Source organism: Lacerta agilis, chromosome 8 (assembly GCF_009819535.1).
Source record: "Lacerta agilis isolate rLacAgi1 chromosome 8, rLacAgi1.pri, whole genome shotgun sequence".
Classification (NCBI taxonomy): domain Eukaryota; kingdom Metazoa; phylum Chordata; class Lepidosauria; order Squamata; family Lacertidae; genus Lacerta; species Lacerta agilis.
This window is the reverse complement of record NC_046319.1, coordinates 17,845,467-17,869,220: the sequence shown is the minus strand read 5'-3', so window position 1 is coordinate 17,869,220 and position 23,754 is coordinate 17,845,467. Positions and strand designations below refer to the sequence as shown.

General features: G+C 38.9%; 1 protein-coding gene across 5 annotated transcripts in view; it reads right to left on the bottom strand.

Moving 5' to 3' along the window:
- The window catches only part of PRKCZ (protein kinase C zeta), a 98,440-nt gene that overhangs the window by 64,723 nt on the left and 9,963 nt on the right, over positions 1-23,754 (bottom strand). For 4 of the 5 annotated variants that reach the window (XR_004427116.1, XM_033156379.1, XM_033156380.1 and 1 more), the window contains exons 3-5: positions 19,196-19,317; positions 12,279-12,368; positions 11,366-11,416 (exon numbers count right to left, since the gene is read on the bottom strand). Coding sequence is in view for 4 of the 5 variants with exons in the window: in XM_033156379.1 (XP_033012270.1) it covers positions 11,366-11,416; positions 12,279-12,368; positions 19,196-19,317 (263 nt within the window). In the remaining variant the exon portion in view is untranslated. Of the gene's footprint in view, positions 1-5,692; positions 5,808-11,365; positions 11,417-12,278; positions 12,369-19,195; positions 19,318-23,754 lie in introns of those variants that run through there. The other variant, XM_033156381.1, reaches the window with a different exon arrangement.

Below are 23,754 nucleotides of genomic sequence, written 5' to 3'. Positions count from 1 at the left end.
CATCTGCATACCTACTTATTTGGGAATACAGTACTACCTACCACAAGGGTACACCATAGTTAAGACTAACCAGTTTGCCCTGGTTCAGACATAATGCCAAAGTGTGGTTAGCTAAAAACAGACGTACAGTGGTGCCCTGCTAGACAAATGCCTCGCTAGACGAAAAACTCCCTAGACGAAAGGCATTCGCTAGCGGAAGGCTGCCCCGCAAGACGAAATTGTCAATGGGGCTGCCTCGCAAGACGAAAAAATCGCTAGGCGAAGATACTCGCAGAACGAATTATTTTTGTCTAGCGAGGCACCACTGTAAAGCCTTTTAATCTCTTCATAGCTACACTGGAGAGAGGAATGAACAGGCTCTTTCAGGTAGCATTAAGCCATAACAAGAGTATCAAATGAGTCTGAAATTTAAATAATTTTTGCTTCAGCTGGCACCACTTTGCTTGTCTAACAGTCAGAAATTAAAAATGCTGCTGTGCTTAATGCAGCCTTGCAATAAACCTGCAAATGTTATCATCTAACAAAAATCTGTATAAGTCCACCTGTCAACAGATATCTATGTTAGATTCTGAAAGAAAAGAGAATTAACTTTTTCCCATCGTGCAAGACTTCCATGCCAGGTCATCTGAAGTGACTTTTATTCAACACACAGGTGGCTATTTACAAACCTAACTGACATAATGTAAGTACATTGGTACCTCAGGTTAAGAACTTAATTCGTTCTGGAGGTCCGTTCTTAACCTGAAACTGTTCTTAACCTGAAGTACCACTTTAGCTAATGGGGCCTCCCGCCGCTGCTGCGCCGCCACTGCACGATTTCTGTTCTCATTCTGAAGCAAAGTTCTTAACCCAAGGTACTATTTCTGGGTTATTGGAGTCTGTAACCTGAATTGTCTGTAACCTGAGGTACCACTGTACTTTTAATTTCCACTACAAGAGAAAATTTTAGACATCTCCACATTAAAAAGCAATCATTTCAATCAGTGGCCAAGTAACTGGCTTCATAAAGTCACTATAAACAAACAAATACAGATGTTTCCTTTATAGTCCAACTCTAGGAAACAATGCAACAGTTTAAATCAGCTGTTTTGGTTTCCTTTAATTTCTGTTCTGCAAAGGATTTCAAGCTGCATGTAACATGCAGCCAATTCTCCACAAGAGGATCGGTTTTTGACATTTCACACATAATACCAGTATGTGTAAAGCACTCAATCAATAGTCTTATGTTTTTATTTAAATCTCTGCATAACCCTGATACTAAAGCTTCTGGATAATAATTAAGAAAAGCCTCACACTAAATCAATTCACAACTTCCCTGTTGGTTTCAACCAAGAAATACTTCTGAACATCAATTCTGACTATACATAAGTTCTCAGAAGTTCAATATTTTATATATTATATTCAAAATGCAATTCTCCTGTCTGTCAAACCATGAAGAAATAAGATTATAAACTATTTGTTTCTTAACAGAACTGGATGGCAATTGGGTGCTGAGGGCTGGCAGACTTCTATAAAACTTTAAGTGCCTTTTTTGAGATTTCTCAAATTATTATTGAGGCCAGTAAACAGGTAAATAGCAGTTGCCCTAGCAACAGCAAAATACATGTATACATTTGACCACTATTGCTTGATGTGCAGAATTATGTCATTCACTTTCAATCAGACATGCTTCCAGGTTTGAGAACGAAAGTTACACTACTGTTCTAGTCCTTGCTACAGCCCAGTTTGCACATAATGATAAGCCAAGCAGTGACTTAGTGCAAACAAGTAGGTTCCCGGAGAGAGGTCAAACTTTTTTGAAATTCTTATTTTTAATGATAATAGGCCATGCGTAGTATTTATTACTGCATCAAATTACAAACACTTGTTTAGCTGACAACAATAAGATGGGTATTTACTTTGCAACTCCCTGAAAATGCTTTGCCCAATAATTCCTGCCTCGCATCCAGAAAAGGTTTTTGCTCACACGTTTGCATTAACACTATACTGGATTTTGACCCCTTATCTTAAAGCAACTGAACCTGTTTGGTGTACTTACATGGTACAGAAAGCCAAGCCAAAATATATTTTATTATATATATTTTTCCAAGTAGATACAACTGAGTAGTGCAGAAAACAGATTAGGGTTGCATGTTTTAGACTATGCTCTCAGATAGCAAAATTTATTTATTTAACTGGAAACACATTTTAATTGTTATGGTAACCAATTATTTTGCTGTCTTCATAATATGAATATTTTTCTTCATGTTTTAAATAATGAGTTAAAGCAATCCACACTAAACTGCAGCAAAGTTTCTAAACATTATCAATTATATCTGAATTACACATATGCCTATAAACTGGTTTGTGTGGTATTTTTCCACAATAGGAGATGCTGCACATTTTCTAGTTAAACTTTTGGAAAACTGATTTTCACATTTTTTTTCAGCTGTGAAGACAACACCCTCATTTGCACCTAACACTCATCCAAAGCATAGTTTAGTACCAACGAGCAAATATGGACCACCACTTTGCTTCTCTCCAATCATTTGGCTGCTGCACTGAATTAAACCATGGTTTGTCTTAGCATGTTATCTGAATCTGGGCTCATGGTACAACTGTTGCAGACAACCACAAACTGTAAATCATAGGACAAAATTTGATTTCAGCTCAAGGTTTGTCTAGAGAGAGCTAAACCACAAGCTGTGCCTAAACTCAGCCCAGAAGTAAAATGATTTGGGAAGAGAAAAGGAGCCATAATATCCTCTCCAGGAACTTGCATATTTGCTTGTTCAAACTAACCCATGGTTTGACTTAGCATTACATACAAACTGAGTCAGTGGCTGCATTTACACCATGGTTTAGTGCAACATGCAAAACAGGAAAGGGATGAAGAAAGCTTCAGATTTATACTCTAACACCTCCTGTCTAGCTGGAAGTTGGGAAGTTTTCAGTTTCATTCTTTAGCTGCAGCTTGCTGGGTCACTAGAGCAACAAACTGTGGTTAATACTATTTTTAATATGAAATAAACCAACTTATAACTGCAATTTTAGAAGCTAGCTGGTTGAAACTAATCATAGGTAAACCAGAATTCTACCTCTGAATGGCATGGCAGTCAGAAAGCAAAAGCTTCCAGACTTCTCTTGGTTATTCAGAAGGGGAGAGCATGTGAGTCTGATGATTACTGTGGCTCATGCACATCACAGTAAACCATGGTTTGGTGCAGGGGTGGGGAACCTGTGACCTTGAGATTAGAGCCCCAGCCAGCATGACCAATAGTCAGGGATGATGGACATTGTTACCGAGCAACCACAGGGTCACAACCTTGGGTTTGGCATCAAAGGCAAATACAGTCACTGATTTGTAGATTCTGCCTCTTCTGAACTTTCTATGAAATTACAAAGCTGTGGTTGCTGAATTAAGAGTTGTGGGCAGCTAGGTATGCCCTTTCACCTTTTAAGAACTATGATAGATATCCTTGAGATTCTCATTACCAGAGCACACTCCTCATGACACTATTGCCCCTGAAAGAAAAATTTAACAAGTTCAGCACAATTGCACATCTGAGCCAACAACAGTTAAGCAATTTATTAACAGGTCTGTCAAAAGTTCATATATTAAAAATCAAGGCTTGAGCTTGAGATAGCTGTACAGGTTTAAAAAGAACATTGCATTATGAAGCCTAGGCGATAGCACAAGGTGCTAGTGCAGATATAACACTCACAATCTCTTAACTAGGACTATAGGTTACGGGATTGCACAATGCACATACCTCACATACAAACTGCCTCTCCACATGGCCTTAACTATTATTTAAGAATTAGGTCAACACCAATATTAACCACGAAACAAGACTAGCTCTAACAAGAATTCTCTCTAACCAGGTTTTGAAACTAAATATTGCTAACTAAGGGATGATAGTAAAGGATTGAATAAAATTACCTTGACACTGGCCCTAGAAGACAGAGCAATTTATTACAAGGCAAAGCTGAGATGTGTATAAGAAAATAAGCCACATTTGCCATTTAATTTTATGTAGTATAACTTACGACAAAAGCCACACACTAGACATCCTAAATTTAAACTTCCACTGTATGCAAACCAATACATTTTAAAGTGTATGACAGTACTGGGTTGCAGCCAATGATAGTCCTAGTCCACTGAAATTAATGGATTTGACTAAGATCTATTAGTTTCAATGAGTCTACTGTGAGCAAAACTTAGTTGGATACAATCCTATGGCACTAGAAATGTAAAAATCAGGTCATGTGCTTTCTAAAGTCAAACCAATAGTACCCCTTTAAAGAGGTTTCCATACACAGTCCAACGTCTATAGAGGAATTTCAGATGCAGTCAAGGGCAAACACAGGTATGACCAAACTAGCAGGTCCATATGTCAGATAACTCTGTTTTGAAAGCCCTCAAATTTTAAAAGTAGATTGCCACGTGTCAGGAAGGGCTGCCACTTGAGAAACTGAAGCCAAATGCCACCCTGAGCACATAAAGAATAGTTGTGTGATTCTTTGAATCCCAGCTATTATGTTATGGTCATTTGAGATTTAACGGAAAAAAGAGAGAAAAGTATTGCTGCAATTAAAGAGGAAGAAGTCATTTAACTTGTTTCAAACAAACAAATCTGACATATGACAGCCATTCCCCATTTCTTTTTCAGAGATAAAAAACATGTATGAACTTTGGGGGTGGGGTGGAGACACACAGCACAAGCACACTAAAAGGGGCAGATCAGGGATTTCAGCACTGCTGAGAAATAGTGGTACAGCTAATACCTACGTAACTGTTTACTTTTTACAAAAACGGTTGTACTACTCCCACACACACAATCTGTCTAGCCAATAAACCTCATTTATCAGTACTGTAGCTGCAGTACAAAAGAAATGCTCTCTGCAAGCAAAGCTATGTCTTCAGAGTTGCCTCTATAGTCGCAGTCACTCTTTTCTTCATGGGGGGGGATGGGTCTTGTTCACGTGCTCTGAATAACCTAATCATTGCTGCTAATACAGCAACAAATAAAGGGAAAACCTGCCCTTATGAGTTGCACAATATTTACAGGCCACAAGCCGTTATTTCCTTCCATTTGAGATACCATGTACTACGTCTTTATAATATGTTGCACAGATAGAACAAAAATTCCCAAGGGAACATGCTAATTAAACACCAGAAAACCATTTAAGACCTAGAATTTAATTTCCAACAACAATATACGGCAAATGGATCATAAGGAACAATAACCGGCTACAATATACAAACACCAGTACCAAATATAAAATATATACCTGGCAAAGCAAGATAGTCTTTTTATGGCTGAAGACTCCTGTGAATAAATATGATTAGATTCCTTGATCAGATTCTGTGGCTCAATGACTTGAAAAGGACACTGGGGGGGGGGGGCTGCTATACAGTAAACAAGAGCAAAATGATTCTTCCCTTTCAGTGCTCTGTTGAAAAATATCAAATAAAGCTCTAGCATACGTTAACATCAGCTACTGCACAAAATACAATTTGACCATTAAACATATTGATTTAGTCTGATGTAGCAATGCAGTACCATTCGACTTCTCCTCAGCATGACGACAGAATACACTAATTCATTTTAAGCTTTTTTTCAAATGTAACAAATTAAACCAAACACTAAATAAATCTGCAAAATAAAGAAAACAATACTGTCAAATAAACAGGCCCCAACTCACATACCGTCAGGTTTTTTGGGATACATTTCCTTCATTAATCTCTCTTAGCAGCAGCATCACTCACTCTGCATACTCCTCTGTCTGGTCTCTGTGCCCCCCCCCCCAATCCGTCACCTGGCAAGAACACGTCTTTTCAGGGCAAATCCCCCCCACCCCCACTATGTCTCAGAGCTCTTTCAGCCACATCCCAGTGTACGCAAGAGGCAGCGGCAAAATCTGTGTTTGTAGCAATTGTGGTTGCAGAGGAGGACTGTAGGCTAAGGCAGCTAGATAAGCAAAATGCTGACTTCTATTATCTATTGCACCACATGCACAGACATACTGCATCAATGGCTTCGGTTCTACAACAATCACAGTAAAGGCACATAAAATCTACAGAAAAGAAATGCATTACTCACTGGGTTTTATTCTTTTGCTTCCTCAGCATGTAATTCTTTATGCTTTACAATGCAGTAGGCATGCAATGAGACTTCCCCTTGCCCTTATTTCACTGATGCTGCTGTTTGAATAGGACTAGACACCCAGAAAGGGCGACAGGCAGAATCAGCCTGAACATTAAGAACAAATATTTAATGGAAGCCTGGTTATCCTGTTCTCTCTCTTTCACATCTCTGCCTCATGTATCCAGGCACGGGTGGTACTGGCTCCCTTGGGAGGCTGTAGCTAGCAGCTGAGGCACAAACTAAAACATGGCATGGATGTCAAGGAGCCGATGACAGAAAGAACAAATATTCCTGTAATATTATGGACAGAGACTTTCCTAATAAATATACATTCACGAGGCCACAGCAAGCAGCTACAACAGAGGTATTGTTACGGGTCTCCATAGGCAAGGAATCAGAAGCTGAATGCCAATTCAAAACTCAAAGTTGCCAGCCACAGATTGTTTTTTAATAAATGATACTGCAGCCACATCAAGCTGCACTGTTACTCCTCCAACACCACAGAGCCCAGAGCCAGTTTCTTGTCAATAAAGCAGTAGATAAGGCTTCACTTGCTTTTTCATATAGAGTGCCTCAACCACCTTTCATAATGTGGTTTTAACTATTTCCTAAATACTTAGCCCAGATAAATGCATCTTAGGCCTGAAGGCAAGCGGGTCACATTTGACATCCAAGAGAGATCATTTCATTTTATACATCCATGAATCAATTTAACACATATGAACCTGCATTAAGGAGATCCAGTACTCTATAACCTTACTCCACAGATCAGAATTCCTATTTGATCTGCATATGTATCAGTCCTGATTAAGGAAATTGCTGTTGTCACACCCAGGACCTTTGATTAAGGAATAAAGATAGCATTTACACACACGTGATAATTCAGACAAGGAAGTGAAGGGGTGGGAACACAAACAGGGTCATTATGAGTTCAGAGACTGAGCAATGGTGAAATCCTATTTTATATCAGATTGTTGTGATTTGCAGATGGGATTCTCCTAAGAATAGGAGGAAAGTCTGATTACATTATTAAATAAAATAAGCCTGAAATATTTATTTAAGCTTCTGAACAAAATATAGTCCAATATGTTGCAGGAACACAATTTAGAACGGCTGCTTGAAACAGATGCAAAATAGCCCTGTTGAATTAATAGTATACAAAGCTTTACTCATAGGAAAATATAGTTATCACATCTTATTTTCAAATGGAACCAAAGCAAAAAGCCATCTCTAAAGTTTACTCTAAAAATCAGAGTAAGTTAAAAGCATTTAAGGAAACAACTACTGCTTTCATGCACACCAAAGTTTGTGGCAACAAAAAATGTAAACAGGCAGGCTCACACTCAAAAAATAAGGCCAGAAATCAACCTATTTTTAAATAACGTAATATGAAATATGTAGAGTCGTAAGGCAGAGGGGAGCGACAATTTGTCCAACTGCTCTCTATTCAACTCATTCCAGAAAGTCCATATTTTTGTACAATTGTAGAAAATTAGTCTGCACAAACAGATTGCTAATTTAAGTGGCAGCATATTTTGAGTGAATTAAAGAATTAAAATTTCTCACTTATCCCTGAAAATAATTTTCCAGCATAGAAGTTTAAATATGGCTCACTGTAAACACCAGACAGAAGAATGAGTGAGAATTTTAGAATCAATTAAACCAATGTTTATAAAAGATTTTTAAAGTTTCAACTTTATTTCCATTGAGAAATGTATCAATAAAAATATAGCAGACATTTACTATATTATCTCTCATATAAAACTTTATCTTACAGAGGACTATATAAAGACACTTAAAATGCTGCTAATGACGTTAACTGAAACCAGGTAATTTATATACAAGCATAGCTTACACTTGAGCATAGTCCAAGTGTGTAGTACAGGCCACAGTTGTTTGAACAGTTAATAATTAATCCTAGCCAATACCATTTATTGGTTGTTAGCCATCTTTAATGCTTAGTAATATAGGCAGCTCTCTCCGCACCTTGTTTCCAGTAAGGTTCCATACCTATAGAATACAGATAATATCTGCGTTCTCAACACAAATCCTAAGAAGTCACTCACCAACTGCATTCTACTAGGCAGGCTTTTCAAACAATTCAAGTGTGATTCAATCTGACCACTAACACAGCAGTAGCGTGAGCATTCTACATACCAGTGAAGAACTAGGTCAACCGAGTCTATACAGATCCATAATTTATAAATGTGCCTGTCAAATCAAGACCTCTATGGTTACTAACTAACTGTCTTTATTATTCATTTATTCAGAGTATTTATAAGCCGCTTTTCAGACCATGGCCTCACACAACAATGGACACAAAAGTACCTGCTGCCCTAATAAAAGTACCCATTTGAAAAGTTATTCAATGAGGGAATCGAAGGGCTATATCCAAACTATGAAGCATTAGGCTTTGGTCTAGGGGCCTTTTCAAAAGCCACTTTTTGTAATCATTAATATATGCAGAAATGTGTTTGTTTTCAACAGCTAGTACTATTTCATTTACCATAGTTGGAAGAGACTGGGACCTGTAAAGAAGCCCCAGAGAGATTTCATTTATTTCTGAGCTAAGTGGTCATAGGTTTCCAGGCATTACTACTATGAAAACTCAAAGTACACCATCTGCACTGCAAGGACATAGTTCTGTTTCCCTGGCTTTCTGAACTCGTTTATTTGTTATCCTAAGAAACCATAAGGTGTGCCATGCATAAAGGGTATTAAAACAAGACGCTGAATGGAAAGTTCAGGGCATTTTAGTACAATATACCGACTATTAAGATCTTGGTTTGTACACAAATTCACTGCAATCTTCTATCTCAGGATATATTAGCATGACCCTCAATGTTTAAAAGCACGCCAACCCTGTCTCAGTGACATTGTCATCCTCAGCCTCCAGTTTTCTGCTCAAATGTTGCCTACCTATAAGCAAAAATGAAATCAGATTTTACTAAGTGAACTAGCAGCCTCTTATTTCGGAGGGCAAATTCAAGGACTGATAATCTACTTTTTATTATATGTTGAAATAGTCTTATCAGAAATAAGCACCATCAAGTTGCATGCTAACATGCTAAACGGGCTGTGAGAATCGATCCTAGGTCTACCCTCATCAAGCAGAATGCATAATACCAATGGTCAGTGAGGACACAGATTGAATCGGATCACCAAGCATTTCTCTGACACCAATTTCTAGTTTCACTCTATTAAGGTCATTGAAAATTGAGCAATCTTGCCACGATGCTTTGAAGATTTTCCTTTAACTAAATAGCAGGGAATAAATCTTCCTTGTTCTCAGTTTATAAGAGACAACTAGAGTTTATTCAAGTAAATTCCAGGATGTGATTCTTTCAATATCCCAAACCTGTATAGTGATTCTATCCTTTCTAGCTTTGATTCACTACAGAGCAGGAACGGCACAACTACTTCTGCATACCTATAAGGGGCTCTGAATGTGTAATTCTCCCCTCCCCTCACACATAAACTGTAGTCTGCTTTTGAAACTCAAGGGAATTAGGGGTTCTGCTGTTCAAATGCTGCTTTAGGCATGCCTAAGGACCTGGGCACATAAGGTACCTGTATGTTTTAATTTTGTTAGATGGTCCAAAAAAACTGCTCTGTTATAGCAACAGTAGATCTAGGACTAATTGCTTGCTTTCCAGAATTCTCTGTTATTATTAATGTCGATCCCACAGAAGAGGGTTATAAACATAGCTTGTGGCAGGAATAACCTCCAGGAGGAGGGAGGGAAGCTTCATAGAAGTTGAGCTCCACACACAAATACCCCTTTTAGTCCACAGTTTACTAACACAAACACGTGGGCAGGCAGACTAATAAAAAATGTTAAGGAGATATATTTTATTGAACCAATATCAGCAGATGAATGAATAAAGGGATATCCAGACTTCTGAATACAAAAACTTTTATTTCCTGACATTATATATCCCTGACATTTTATATCCCATCTTTCTTCCACCATGGAACCCAAGACAGTGTGCATTTGGTTCCATGGTACTGACCAGACCTGCTTAGCTTCAGCAAAGTGGTGGTCTTATGTACCTTCAGATCATATACTGGGAACTTACAGACATGCCTTATTTACCTGCCAAGGAAGACTTCAGTTACACAGTGGTTGGTCCAATAAAATATATAACTTTGCCTCAAATTGTGGCTTGCAGATAGCCTCTAATTGTGTCATTTTGTTTTTGTTTTTATGGGTAAACACATAAAGTAGCTCAAGGTTTTTAAAAACTACCACCCACTCCTGAACAGCAGGCCCTCCTCAACAATGCCATGTCACAAATGTTTTACAAATTTCTTCTGATGTCTTTTAGCAACAGGGTCTGCTCTTTTTAGAAGCACAAGTCCTAATCTCCCTCAGGTTCAAGGAACTAGTCATGTGCTTATTTGGATGTAGACTAAATATTTACAAACTTTGGGATGCTATGTGCAATTTTTTTGTACTTTAAAATACAGATATCATGCAACAATGTGACATGCAGACACCCCTAAATATGGATATTTAACATTATCTTCAGTAGTGTCTTCTGCAGTTTACACAAATTAGTTGCAACTGTTTCCATGAGTTGACTAGTTTGATAAAATTGGTTGGATCCAGTTCATGAAACTAAGGTTTTACTGAAATCCATGAGACAAGTTGGACAGGCTTTAAGTGCTTACTGATTTCAGTGGGAATGAAATGCAACTAACTGAGTCTGGATCCAACCAACTAACTGCAGTATTTCAGCACCAGAAGATTAATAGTCTACGGACCTCACTAGCCTTCTTAAGTCTGACACTTTCAGCATCTATTTGCATAATACCACCCACACTTGGAAAAGTAAGGTACCCAAGGGCCTTGCATTAATACGTCTATCTGAAACTCTGGCCCAACTTCTTCTCATAAAATACTATTCTAATACTTTCACAACATTAGAAGTAGAAGGATGAGTGCATAAAGAACTATCAGCTTAAATGCTGCTCAACTACTAAACAATTTTATGTAACAGCCAATAAATTTATCCTTTTCACCTATGCTGAAAGTATTACCACTTATTAATGTGATAATGAGTGGAATAAATTAAGTACCTCCATACACACTTCACAGTACATCACAAGCATACTGAAGGACACAAACATGCTTTTCATAACAAAAATATTTTCAATGATAAGATGGTATTTTATACTGTAATGCAAACACACACACACAAAAGAATGAACCACCACATTCAAGTACTTACGGTCTTCTCCTGGACATGGCATGCCTGGCTTTTCTGGAACACTGGGAAAAACTGCAATAAAACAAAGTATATATTTATGTCTTAATGAATTACATTTTTAGCCATTCACTGTTTTATCCAAAAGCAATAATGATATATTACTTCCACAATTGAAGAATACAAGGGCAGGGCAGTGTCTTGAAAATATATTGTTTAGGACAAAGCTGCAGAGGACAACAGTGTTTCAAATGGCATAGATGATGATCCAGTCAGTGCAGAAGGGGAAAAAAAGACTGTGGTGACCTAGGAAATGTTTGCAGAAGCAATAGGTGCTAAGAAGTGATTTATAGGATGAAGAGTACTAGATAAAGAGAGTGCTTTTTGAAGCACAAATGTAGAAGAGGGGAAAACTGAAACATGAGACGGATGAGCTTGCACATCAAAACAACATCAAGGCTGGCAGACACAGGCAACAGGGGATACTGGGGCCAATTCATATGAATTTAATAGTTTTTTATACACCACTTCGAGATATTTTAATATATTAAGTGGTATGGAAATTAAATAATCCCAGCTATGTTTAGACAGGGTTATTTCAAGATGGAGAGCATTACATGCACATATTGGAGTTTTATTTTTTTTTGTACAGAAAGACATGTACATGCTTGGAGAGTGGTGAGAGATAAGATCATATATGGGAACAGAAAGATGCTGGGAGGGGATAGGATCATATCCAGGACTAGAAAGATTTAAGCAACAACACTCTTGCATTACATAATCTTTCCAAAAGGAGACAGAAAAGAAGAGCACAGCCAGACTTTTTGTCAAAAGCTTCAGATAGTAAAACTGACTGCTAAGAGGATACCATACAAAAAGGTATGTAAAATCGCTGTTTAAAGTTTAACAGATTTTTTCAGGCAGCACCATCACTTACCATGAATAATGAGCCCTTCATCTCTATGCTGACAGTACAAACGGAATGCTTCTTCCAGTTCCATCTGAGATGATATGGTACATGGATCACCTACCAAAAGAGAAAGAGAATGAGAACAAGGAGGAATAAGTAACCAAATTTACATGGCTCTACAATTCATGGTTTTGTTTGAAATGTCAGGAGTGTAGGTTGGAATATTTGATGCCAAACATAGATTAATTCAGTATCTCAGCAAAACCAAGCAGTGACAAGAAGTTCATGATTTTGCTGAAATAAATTGATCCCTCTACAAAGGCAGGATTCAGAGAGGCCCATGGCAAAGTACTTGCACATGCACTTGGCAGGTGTGGTCAAATGGTTTTTGTAAGAGTAGCTTCTCACACCTGTACTTCTCCAGATAATCTCCATCCCTTTTGGAAAGGGATGGGTCTACTTACACATCTGGAATATCAGGTATAGTGCTTTGGTATTCTTGCCATAGGCATATTAGTTGCACAAAGTTTCCAGAAATCCACTTGCCATGGTGGTGCCCATCCAAAATCTGGCAATAAGGATAAGGCTCAGAAGAGCTTCAGCTCCTCCAAATATATGGATCATTAGCACAAATTATAAGGTGCGGAGATGCAGAAGTTGAGCAAGTCACTCTGAAGTCTAGGGCCAATTATCTGTGCTATAATGGAATCCTTGCTAGCTCCAGACTGAAAACAGAAGGGGAGAAGGCAAGGTCATGACTGATTTCAGCTTTATTGGAAGAGAGAGAGACCCTCCTAAGTTCATCGTTTACAACGTTAGAAATGAAGGTGTTTGCTTAGTCTAAATTGTAACAGCAATAAAAGACTACAGCAAAAATGCATGAGGTTGGGGGGAGGGGGAATCCCACAGGGCAAAGCTGCATACTCTTCTCCCTTTGACATGGTCCATCTCCATCTAGTACTTTAAAACCTAAGAACAGAGCAAGCTTTCGAAATATAAATAATATTATAGAAATAAAATATATAATAGAAATAATATAAATAAAAAGGCTGCATTACAAGGGGCAGGAGAACCTTTGTAAAGCAAATCCTCCATGTGTGCAAACTCTTCCTATGCATGTCTACTCAGAACATAGTTCAGTAGAGCTTATTCACAGATAAGTGTGCATAGGATTCTTCTTCTTTGGTGATCATTCATTCAAAGCCAAGTAACATTGTCTTCCATGAAAACAGTTTTAACAGTGAGTCTGCAAGTGACGGTGGAGGCCAATTCTGGATCCACAAGTCCTTCTACAGTGGAGACATAGGTTTCTGGGTGGGAGTTGATCAAAGTGAGGGTTTGCCAAAGGTGCCTTCCTCTTAGCTCGTTCTTCCTTTTCACCCTGGGTTTGTGCTTCTTCAAAGTCCACAACACCTTGGTAAAGAATGTTCTCCAATTGGAGCACTTGCAGGCCAGTGTTTCCCAGTTATCAGTGCTTATACTTACATTTTAAAAAAGATTTGCCTTGAGAGCATCTTTAAACCTCTTTTGTTGACCACTGGTATTTTGCTTTCCATTCTTAAGTTGGGAATAGAGTACCGGTAGTTGCTTTGGAAGACAATAATCAGACATCCAAACAATATGACCAATCCAATGAAGTTGATGAAGAATCATTGCTTCGACACTTGTGATCTTTGCATCTTCCAGTAAACTGACATTAGTTCGCCTTTCTTCCCAAGTGATGTGTAAAAATTTTCGGAGACACCATTGATAGAATCTTTCAAGGAGTTGATGAGGAATCAATGCTTGTAGTTGGGAATAGGTGGTAGGAAGTGCTATAATTTGACTACATCAGGTCCATCCTCCCCCAAGACATTTACTCAATTTGTATTACAATTCTTAGAATGCAGATAATATGATTACAATATTATGATGGGACTGGATTACACAGTGGGCTAAATACAAAATAATGGCTGGCTACCAAGATTAGTCAGAATGGTAACATTCAGGTGCCCATACTATGTAACAAGTCTGGAGGAAGGTTAAGGTAATTCCTGGATTTTAAAGAACAGGATCAGCTATTATGTATTCCTTCAGCCTAGCAAGCATAGGCACAACCTAAAACCAGTATAGCACCTTACAGAGGCTAATCTAATTGTATCTGATCCCCTCCTACACACCATTTTAAGATTATATTTGAATACAGGGATTCAATACAATCAACAATTGAATAGTAACTAATGATAACTTACACCAACCTTTCATTTTAAGTGCACCAAGGCCCTTTGCTTCAGAACTGCATGCTAAAACCAAGCTTTCCCCTGCCATTTCAGCAAGCCGGTCCAATGAAAACTGCTTTGCGCTAATGAAGCAAGCCTCTGAAGGCACACTCATATCAACAAACAGCAAAACAATGGTTACAGCATTCCCCTTTGAACCTCTGACAGGTTTCAGTCATCTGATGCCATTATAGCAAGCAGGAGATTTGACAGGTGGGCAGTCCCACCCACCTATCAAAGTTAGCCTGTGGAGGGTAGAAGGATCCTGCCCACCAATATAAATACCTGGCCTCAAGTGTTTGAGTTCTAGCACACAACAGGAATACATTAAAATGCCTGTAACTGGTAATCAGGAAATTTTTTTAAAAAAAGTTTTCTCCATTAACTTAAGAATTTGCTTCTTTTTGACTAAGAATCATCACAGGACACCCTAAGGAAGCCACAATCAACAGGCTCTTCCAGAAGCGCCATCTTGTGCCCAAGATTTTGGGGTGGGGGGAGTGCACGCCACACATGTGTGACATCGTATCATCAGAAGAAGGCCCAGCACAGAGTGGCTTCCTCTCTTGCACTCAGGATGAGCCAGCCACTGAACCATGCTGCACTCCGCCTCCTCCATCCACACAATGTTGAGTGGGGCTGGCTTCTTGACAGCAGATATTGAGGGGACCAAAGGCACTTCCACCCCTAGGAGCTGGGCTCTTCAGTTGGCATCACTGAAAGAAAATATTTTTTAAGTTCTTCCTAAGAGTTCTAAAACTGTACAGAATTCTTATTCAATAAATTAGTATCCATGAAGTGCAGATCAAGGCTTGGGAACCTCAGGCTGAGGATCAAATGCTGCCCTGAGGCCTGTCTATGTGGTCCTTTGGACTCTGCCCAGGTCACGTGCCTCAATGGCTCTGCTCGGTCCCCTCCTTGAGTGCTTTAGCTTGACTAAAACGTGTCCTTTAGGTGTAATAATGCTTCTTTCTGATGTGGAAGGACATGTAGTTCTTGACATCCTTGAACAAACTGATAAAAATGACAGTAGTTAAGAACTGTTCAGCTGAAGATGTACATTCGTTTTTTTCAATATGGTTGCTTTACTTTTAACCTCTTGATCCTTGTCTTAATAGACAGCTTCTACAATAATTTTAAAAGGTTAACTGAAATCCAAGTGCATAACACTGCAAAGTATTTTCCTATCGTCACATGGATATTCCTTCCTCCCAGGAGATCAGGATATGCAGAGATAGCAAGAGTGGCAGCATTCACATGTGGCAGGAAAGCATAGTAAACAGCTTACAATGAATGAGGAGATCACTCCTGCTTTGTTCCTTCTGTAGCAGGAGCAACAAACCATCATTCTTGGTGAAGCATTACACTCAGCTCCAGCACTGAGCTTGTTTGGAGAGCAGCGAACCACAATGTGAAGCTAAACTTTGTTCTTGGTTTACCAATCATTGTTTGTTGGAAGTGAAACATACTGCCATCTCCAGTTCACATCTAATGCCAAGCCAGGGACTGTGGCTTGTTGCTCCCACTGGGGAAGGAGAGGAAGGGAACCAACCTCCACGTACATTGTAATTTTTATCTAACAAAATTTAATTTATCCATTGATTGTAATAAAACCTCTAAGTGGTTTACAACAAATATTCAGGTTACTGGAAAAGCAGCCAAAACAAATAAAAAGATGAAAACGTGCCAACATCTATGTGTCTGGATTGGCTAACCAAAACAAAAATGTTTTAATCAGGCACCAAAAAGAGTACAGTGAGGGCGCCTGCCTGGTGTCAACAGGCAGGGAATTCCAAAGTGCAGATGTTGCCAATTTAAAAAGTAAATTTCTCACAACTTCAGAATGAGTATTTTGTGGCACCTGTAACAGTGTCAGTCCCACAGATCAAAGAAACTGAATGGGCACATATGGGAAAGGAGACTCCACAAGTAAACTGGTCCCAAGGTATTAAGAATTTTAAATACCAATAGTAACACCTTGAACTTGGCCAAGTAACAAAAAGGCAACCAGTGCAGGTATCTGAGCAGAAGTGTTATGTGATGACAGGGTCTTACTCCTGTCAGCAACTGTGCTGCAACATTCCACACTAACTGCTGTTTCTGGGTCAAGCACATGGGAAGCCCCATACAGAGCACACTGCAGATATGTGAAATGAACCACTGTGACTTGCTCAAGGCATCCTATTGACCACCTAACATATCCTTGCCTGAAATGTGCCAAAATATACAATACGAACAATAAGGGAATACTCTATCATATTTTCCTGTAGCAAGTTGAACACTGCTACAGGAATATCAAGTGATATACCCTTGATATTAGAGACCGATAAGCAAAAGCCCTAAGAAATGTTCTGATTTTATTGTTGAAGAAAATTTCTTCCTTTCAGATAGTCAAGGAAAGATCTCTGATTTCAGATAGCAATTATACAGGGCTCTGCAGTGCAGGAATCTTTCGTTAAGTATATTGAAGATTATGGCACAGTTACCCCACACATGTCACATTGCATCACACACCGGTATTATTGCAAATACAGGAGAGTTCTTTTCCCAGACTTGTCTTTTTCTAATTCCAACAGACTTAAAAAGAAGAGTGTCAGTCAAGAAAGCTCAGGAACCTGAGATCCGCATTAAAGGGCCAGAACAGCTAAGTTCAGAGCAACAAAGTTGGTCTGTAGACAAGCCCATATTTCATTCGAGAATCATGGATATTACAGCAACACTTGTACAAGATATGTACATGGGTGGGTTCTCTCCTTCAGTAAATAGTGAAAGGTAGAGACTTCATGTTGGATCCGTAACTAGGCCATGAGAGCTGCCTTTCTTAGCTTAAGTGACACATATGCTCACCGTAAAAACTGCTTTCAACTCAGCAAGCTTACTGTTGACACAACTTTCATGCAGCCCTTGCCAGTGGTCTTTCAGTTTTTAAAATGGGGGTAAAGTCACCTGATGGAACTTCTGCATGCTTAAAAAGCAAGATGGGTTGACAAGCCCCCTTCACAGTCACTCTCCACTTGAATACATCTGGGAAACAGGCTCACTCCATTTAATGGATGCCTCAGTATTTCAAAGCTTTTTCAAGTTTACTGGGAGTAGGAAACAAAAAACATCAGAAGAATGATACGCCTTTAAAGCATGACATCTTCCAATATTCTTTAAATGTACTCAATGACAGAAAAATAGGAGCACACACAAAAACTAAACTCAAAAGCAAGTATGGGAATGATTCACCTTGCATTAAGTGCTATGTTCATGCTTTTAATGGCATGTCACTTGGGATACCTCTCCTATCAATCCATCATATATCAATTCAGTAGCAGTAGTCACACTTGCAGTACCTGATGCAGCTGCCTGAAGATTTAAGTATTAAATAATACACTAGAAGTCTGGAGAATATTTACAGATCTGAAGGAAAGACCCTAGAACTGCTACAGTTCTCAACTCACGTGTCCTATGCAAACAAATTACACTCAATTAGAACATATCAAGTTTCTGCATGGTATCGCTGAAGCATCCTCTTGAAAGCAAGTACAAACAAAGCGCACACAACTGAGTCATTATTGTACACACAGAATCTGGAAGAGGTATGTTCCTCTCAGTATCTGAAGTCTAGCTAACAGAGCTTGTCTACAGAGACCCCTATTTTCAGTGGCTACAACAAATCTTTTTACAATTTCACGTCCACATTTACTTGCCTTGGTATAAATTAATTCAAGAATTTCTGCGAAACAAGAAGTGTCTATGAAATGATGTGAGTGGTCTATAAAAGGATCTAGAGAAGTTTTGTCTATTAAGCAATACACACTCTTGAAGTTCATATTAGGAAACACACATTGCAATTGTATAATCACTGATCTGTTTCTAGTTTATGTGGGTATTGCTAAACAATTAAAGAACAGAAACCTGAGCAATAACAAACAATCTGGTAGAATGCATTTAAAATAAAAATGAACACTGCATTAGTTAAGTGTGGCATATTAAGGTAGTCAATGGGTATGATCCTTCTCCACACAAGCACACCTCCTTAAAAGGAATCCCCATAGAGCAGTGGTGATGAGCTGTGGCCCTTCAGATGTTGTTGGACTCCCAACACCCACCAGCTCCAGTCAGCATGAGCAAGGGTTAGGGATAAAAGGAGCTCTAATCCAGCAACATCTAGAGGGCAAGTTTCCCAAACATGCCGTAGGGCAGAACAACACCTACCTCTAGTACAATCACACTGTATCAGGCATTCAAAAGAAAGGGGCTTACATTTCCAGCAAAGGTATGAGAGGCATCCACAGACCTCCTCTGCCCCATAATAACCTGATGCCTACACAGATACTGGGGGGATGGGGAGAAATTGTGCTTGGCTGTATGCAAATCCTTCTGTGCACAGTACCTATGTCAGGAAGAATCACACCCACATTTATAAAGGAAGGTTATGCTTCAAGCATCAGAATTAGAGAGTACATAACACAACATTTTCAGAATGGATTGGAGCAAGCTGCAATACATGCCTGATTATCTGGGCTTTATTAAAATATATATCCCTTGATATCTCTTAAGTGAAAATTTGAAAACCGTCAATGATTCAATATTAAAAGTTACCTATTTAGTATCTCCATCACACCCAGCTAATTAACTGTGCTGTAAAATGCATCAGAGAAATATTTGCAGAAGCATATTTACATGAGTCTGAAATACCTTCATTATCAATCCACTTAAGGGTAATTGGTTGTTCCTGTTGTAAATTGCACATCTCTCTAACTTCATCACAAAGTTCACCATAGTTGATGGATGCACCCAGATTTGTTATGAGGATATCCCTGAAAGAGATGAATTCAGATTCAATAGCTACATGTGTTCACTTTAAACCACAAGACATTTGCAAAGACTGAGGCAATCTATCAGCAGCCCTAGAGATTTTGCATTTCAGAATCTCACAAACAGTTTTACTGACCCAACATCTGCTAATTATATACTGCTCATTCATTTAAAAAAATCAGAACAGTTCACAACTAGACATAAAATAATAAAAATAAAAATAATAAATATAAAAAAGTTAAAATCAGAAATCAGGTAACTATCAGGGAAAGCTGTACGGTGGTCCCACCACTTACACACCTGACCCAAAACCAAATAAATAAACGTGAGTGGAACCCACAGCAAGGAGAGCTTTTTAAGCCCCCTACCTTGCTTACTGCGCTCTAGGAAAGTCATGTAAGGGCCCTAGGACACTCTGAACCCTTGTACCTCCTTCCCAGAGGCCAGTAAGTAAGGTGAAGGGCAAGACCCACTCTGGACAAATAGGGATGGTTCAGGGGGTTCCTGGCTTTACATGCATTTGCTTCTGTGTGTGCACCCCCAGAACCAAACCCTCATGTAAATAATGGGTTCACTGTATTCTTAATTGCCTGGGGTGCTGGGGTATTTTGGGGAGGGGGTTATAACTGTGGTTTTTTAAAATCTTTATTTTGGATTTTGTTGTGATTTATGTGGAAATTGTTCGGTCTGGTTTTTGTTTTTTTAATGTTGAAATTTATTGTTTAGGACTACTTCTGTTAAAACATATTTTATGTTGTAAGCTGCCTTGAGCATGGTTTGAATTATGGAAAGGCAGCATACAAATAAAAGTATGTATAATATATACATGCATGTATAGGTGTGACAAAATAGAAAAGTTTTCACAGCAGGTGTTTAAAAGTTGAAACAAAATATGCCTGATGAATCTCCATGGCGGAGCATTCCACTGGAATGGTGCAATGACACTAAAGGTTCAGTTCCTTGTAGCTGTCAAATGAGCCTCATCAACTGATTTCATATAAGATATAATGGTGTGGAAGAATAAGCATGTACTTTTAAAAATACCTTCATCACATTCCTCAACATTTTTAGTCAGCAAGGCTTAATTTAGAAGAACTCTATAAACTGTATGTAAGCAAAGCAAGGAATGTTTGCCATAAAGGCAGATTATGCATGATCACTTATGCTACGTTAAGCACTGTCACACCCAGGATATACAAACATCTACCCTCCCAAGCTTCCATGGAAACACACTAACAATCATGAATGGTACGACTCCCTAATGCTTTTATTACTAGTCTATTTGTTTAATCATAATATCAAAGGTGTACTGTACCATGAACAGACACTTTGAATTATTTAGTACTTTCCTGAATAATTCTCGACACTAATTTTGCAGTTTTGATAACTGACTTACTGCAGTTTGACATGTCTGATCACACAGAAATAAGAATCCACTACACACACACACACTTGCATTCTGCCATGCTACATTTTATACCATGATTTCATAAACCAATACTTATACAAACCTTCACAAATAATCAATAAACCCAAGCTGAGTAAATAGGGATCCCTACATTGCAATGTTAGCTTTACCCTTTCCAGTGAGGGTAACAACAAACAACAGAGGGATGCGGGTGGCACTATGGTCTAAAACCATCAAGCATCTTGGGCTTGCCTATTGCAAGGTTGGCAGTTTGAATCCACACAATGGGGTGAGCTCCCGTTGCTCTGTCCCAGCTCCTGCCAACCTAGCAGTTTGAAACCATACCAGTGCAAGTAGAAAAATAGGTACTACTGTGGCAGGAAGGTAAGTGGCATTTCCGTGTGCTCTGGTTTCCGTCACAGTGTTTCGTTGCGCCAGAAACGGTTTAGTCATGCTGGCCACATGATGCGGACAAATGCTGGCTCCCTTGGCCTGAAAGCAGAGGTGAGTGCTGCACCCTAAAGTTGAATTCGACTGGACTTAACTGTCCATGGGTCCTTTAACTTTACCACAAACAAGGCATAAAATCTTGCTATGTGGTGCTTTACAATGTCCCCATTTTACAGAGGCTAAACTTAAAAGATGTTCAGAGTTGACACAGAAATACATCACTATTTTAAACAATGAAAATTAAAGGTTATATCCAATGTTAGATCTAATGGGCATGACCAGTTTAGGTTAATTCTAATAGAAGCACTCTAAGTAAATCTTAGCTGGATACAACCCTATGTCATTCCTCACATAGTGAAACTTGAGTGTTACTTGAAATTATAGCTAAAATATGCAATGAAGAATGTCCCCAAAACGCTGTACAGGCTGCATTTGTCAACAACCCACTAAAACCTTATTGCACTGCACAACCAAGAGCCTGATTGACAATTCATTTAACCTTAATCACTCTGGTTTAAGCCAATGAACAGGCTGTTCCTAATGAAATTTTCACATGCAAGTCTTAAAGTACAATCTTTATTCAGAAGTATGTTTCACCAAGTTCAGTGGGACTTACTCCCAAGTTAGTGACATGTGCATAGGATTATAGTCCTAAATAATCAACACAAACAAATCCTGTCTGTCATACAAGGGACAAACAAGAGGGCCAAATGCAGGGGTGTGGGTTTTCCAGAAAATTTTGAACTGAAACATTTTCATAAGCAAAGAATAATTTGCATCAGAAAATGTTTTAATGCCTTAGAGGTGACCTGATTTAGCATGTTTATTTTACTTGTTTTTAGAAAACAAAACTTGTGACACTGTGAAGCTTGCCTAATACTGTTATTTGTAATTTGCATCCATTCATCCTTACCAATGAACTTATCAAAGGAAAATTTTCCAATGAAAATATAAAGCAGTGGTGGCAGTGGGGAATCAGTTTTTGGATATTTCCCACCTCACACTACTGCTCAAGTTCTTTTGAAGTCAGCATTTGTATAAGATTTCCTATGATATATTCATAAATGCATACAAAATGGTATACCATTGGCTACCAGAGGCCAAAGAGCAACAGGGCATTACTCTGCAGCACCATTACATCACAGTCACAGAGAGCTGTGCCAGAACAACTGTTTTGGTTGCGACTGCCAATGCTATTAAAGCTAATGGGGCTAAATCTTAAATCCAATGGTTGAATTGTGAGTGGAGATACAAGATACTAGTTGCTAAGTTCTTTAGAAAAGCACAAGAGAGTGCCACAACCAGGGTCCAAGGAAGTGAGAAACTAGTTCCAATAATATTTCAATGGGTTTGTCACAAAAAAGCAGCCACTACCTCTGCTCAGCATCACACAAGGGAGTCTGAAAACCAATTTCTGATATAACTCTGAGGTGGGAGAGAATTCTTCAAAGCCAAAGTCAAAACATTTCACTGGGTTATCATAAGCTGCTTGTGAAACACATGCAATGCTATAGAGCCTAAACCATGTTTATACCCAGCAGCTCAACTCTTAGTGTACACTAGTTTACTGTGATTTCCTATGTACAGGCCCACCAATAATAAGTGCAGTGGGTACTGCTGTATTAGGTCCAGGGCAAGAAGAGAGCCCCAACAATGGAAAATATAGTTGTGCCTTGCAGGGAAACAGATATAAAGCAAAATGTGCAAGCACTATTTTTTCTGAGTAATTAGTGTCCTACCACCTTTCAGTGGATCCTGAAGTTGAGGCTCCAGTACTTTGGCCACCTCATGAGAAGAGAAGACTCCCTAGAAAAGACCCTGATGTTGGGAAAGATGGAGGGCACAAGGAGAAGGGGACGACAGAGGATGAGATGGTTGGACAGTGTTCTCGAAGCTACTAACATGAGTTTGGCCAAACTGCGAGAGGCAGTGAAGGATAGGCGTGCTCTGGTCCATGGGGTCATGAAGATTCGGACACGACTGAACGACTGAACAACAACAACAACCTTTCAGTGTGAGTAGTCTGACAAGACAGTGTGAGTATTATGACTGACAAGTGCTACAGAGAAACACACATTAACATCAGGGAAAACAAAGATTGCCCCCAAAATGAACCAGGAAGGCCCTTTTCCAAACACTGAAGAGACTTCCTGGTGGGTTTTGAAAGTGCTTTTGGATCTTCTCTGGAGCATGTGTGACTTTAGATATATTTTTTCTGGATTCAGACAACAAAGAGACTTCCTGATTAATTCTTAAGTCCTTTCTAAAATCTTTCCTTGGAAAGAAGTGACTGTTGCCTACAGAAAACAACTGGAAACTTCACTTTTTTAGTATTTAGTCCACTGTGAGTGGCCAGTAACATGTCTGGCCAAAAGTTAGAAGCAAAGACAGGAATTCATGTCTTTCCAACATGCTTCATTTCATGCAAAACACACAACCCGAGCATATTAAACTAAATAAAGTGCTAATGCAAACAAACCCATATCACAGGGGGGAACAGCAGTTTAGAGTGTGTAATGCAGTGTTATACAGTCTCTTGGTGTCTTGGGTTTTTAAAAATTGAAATGGAGTTACGGATAAC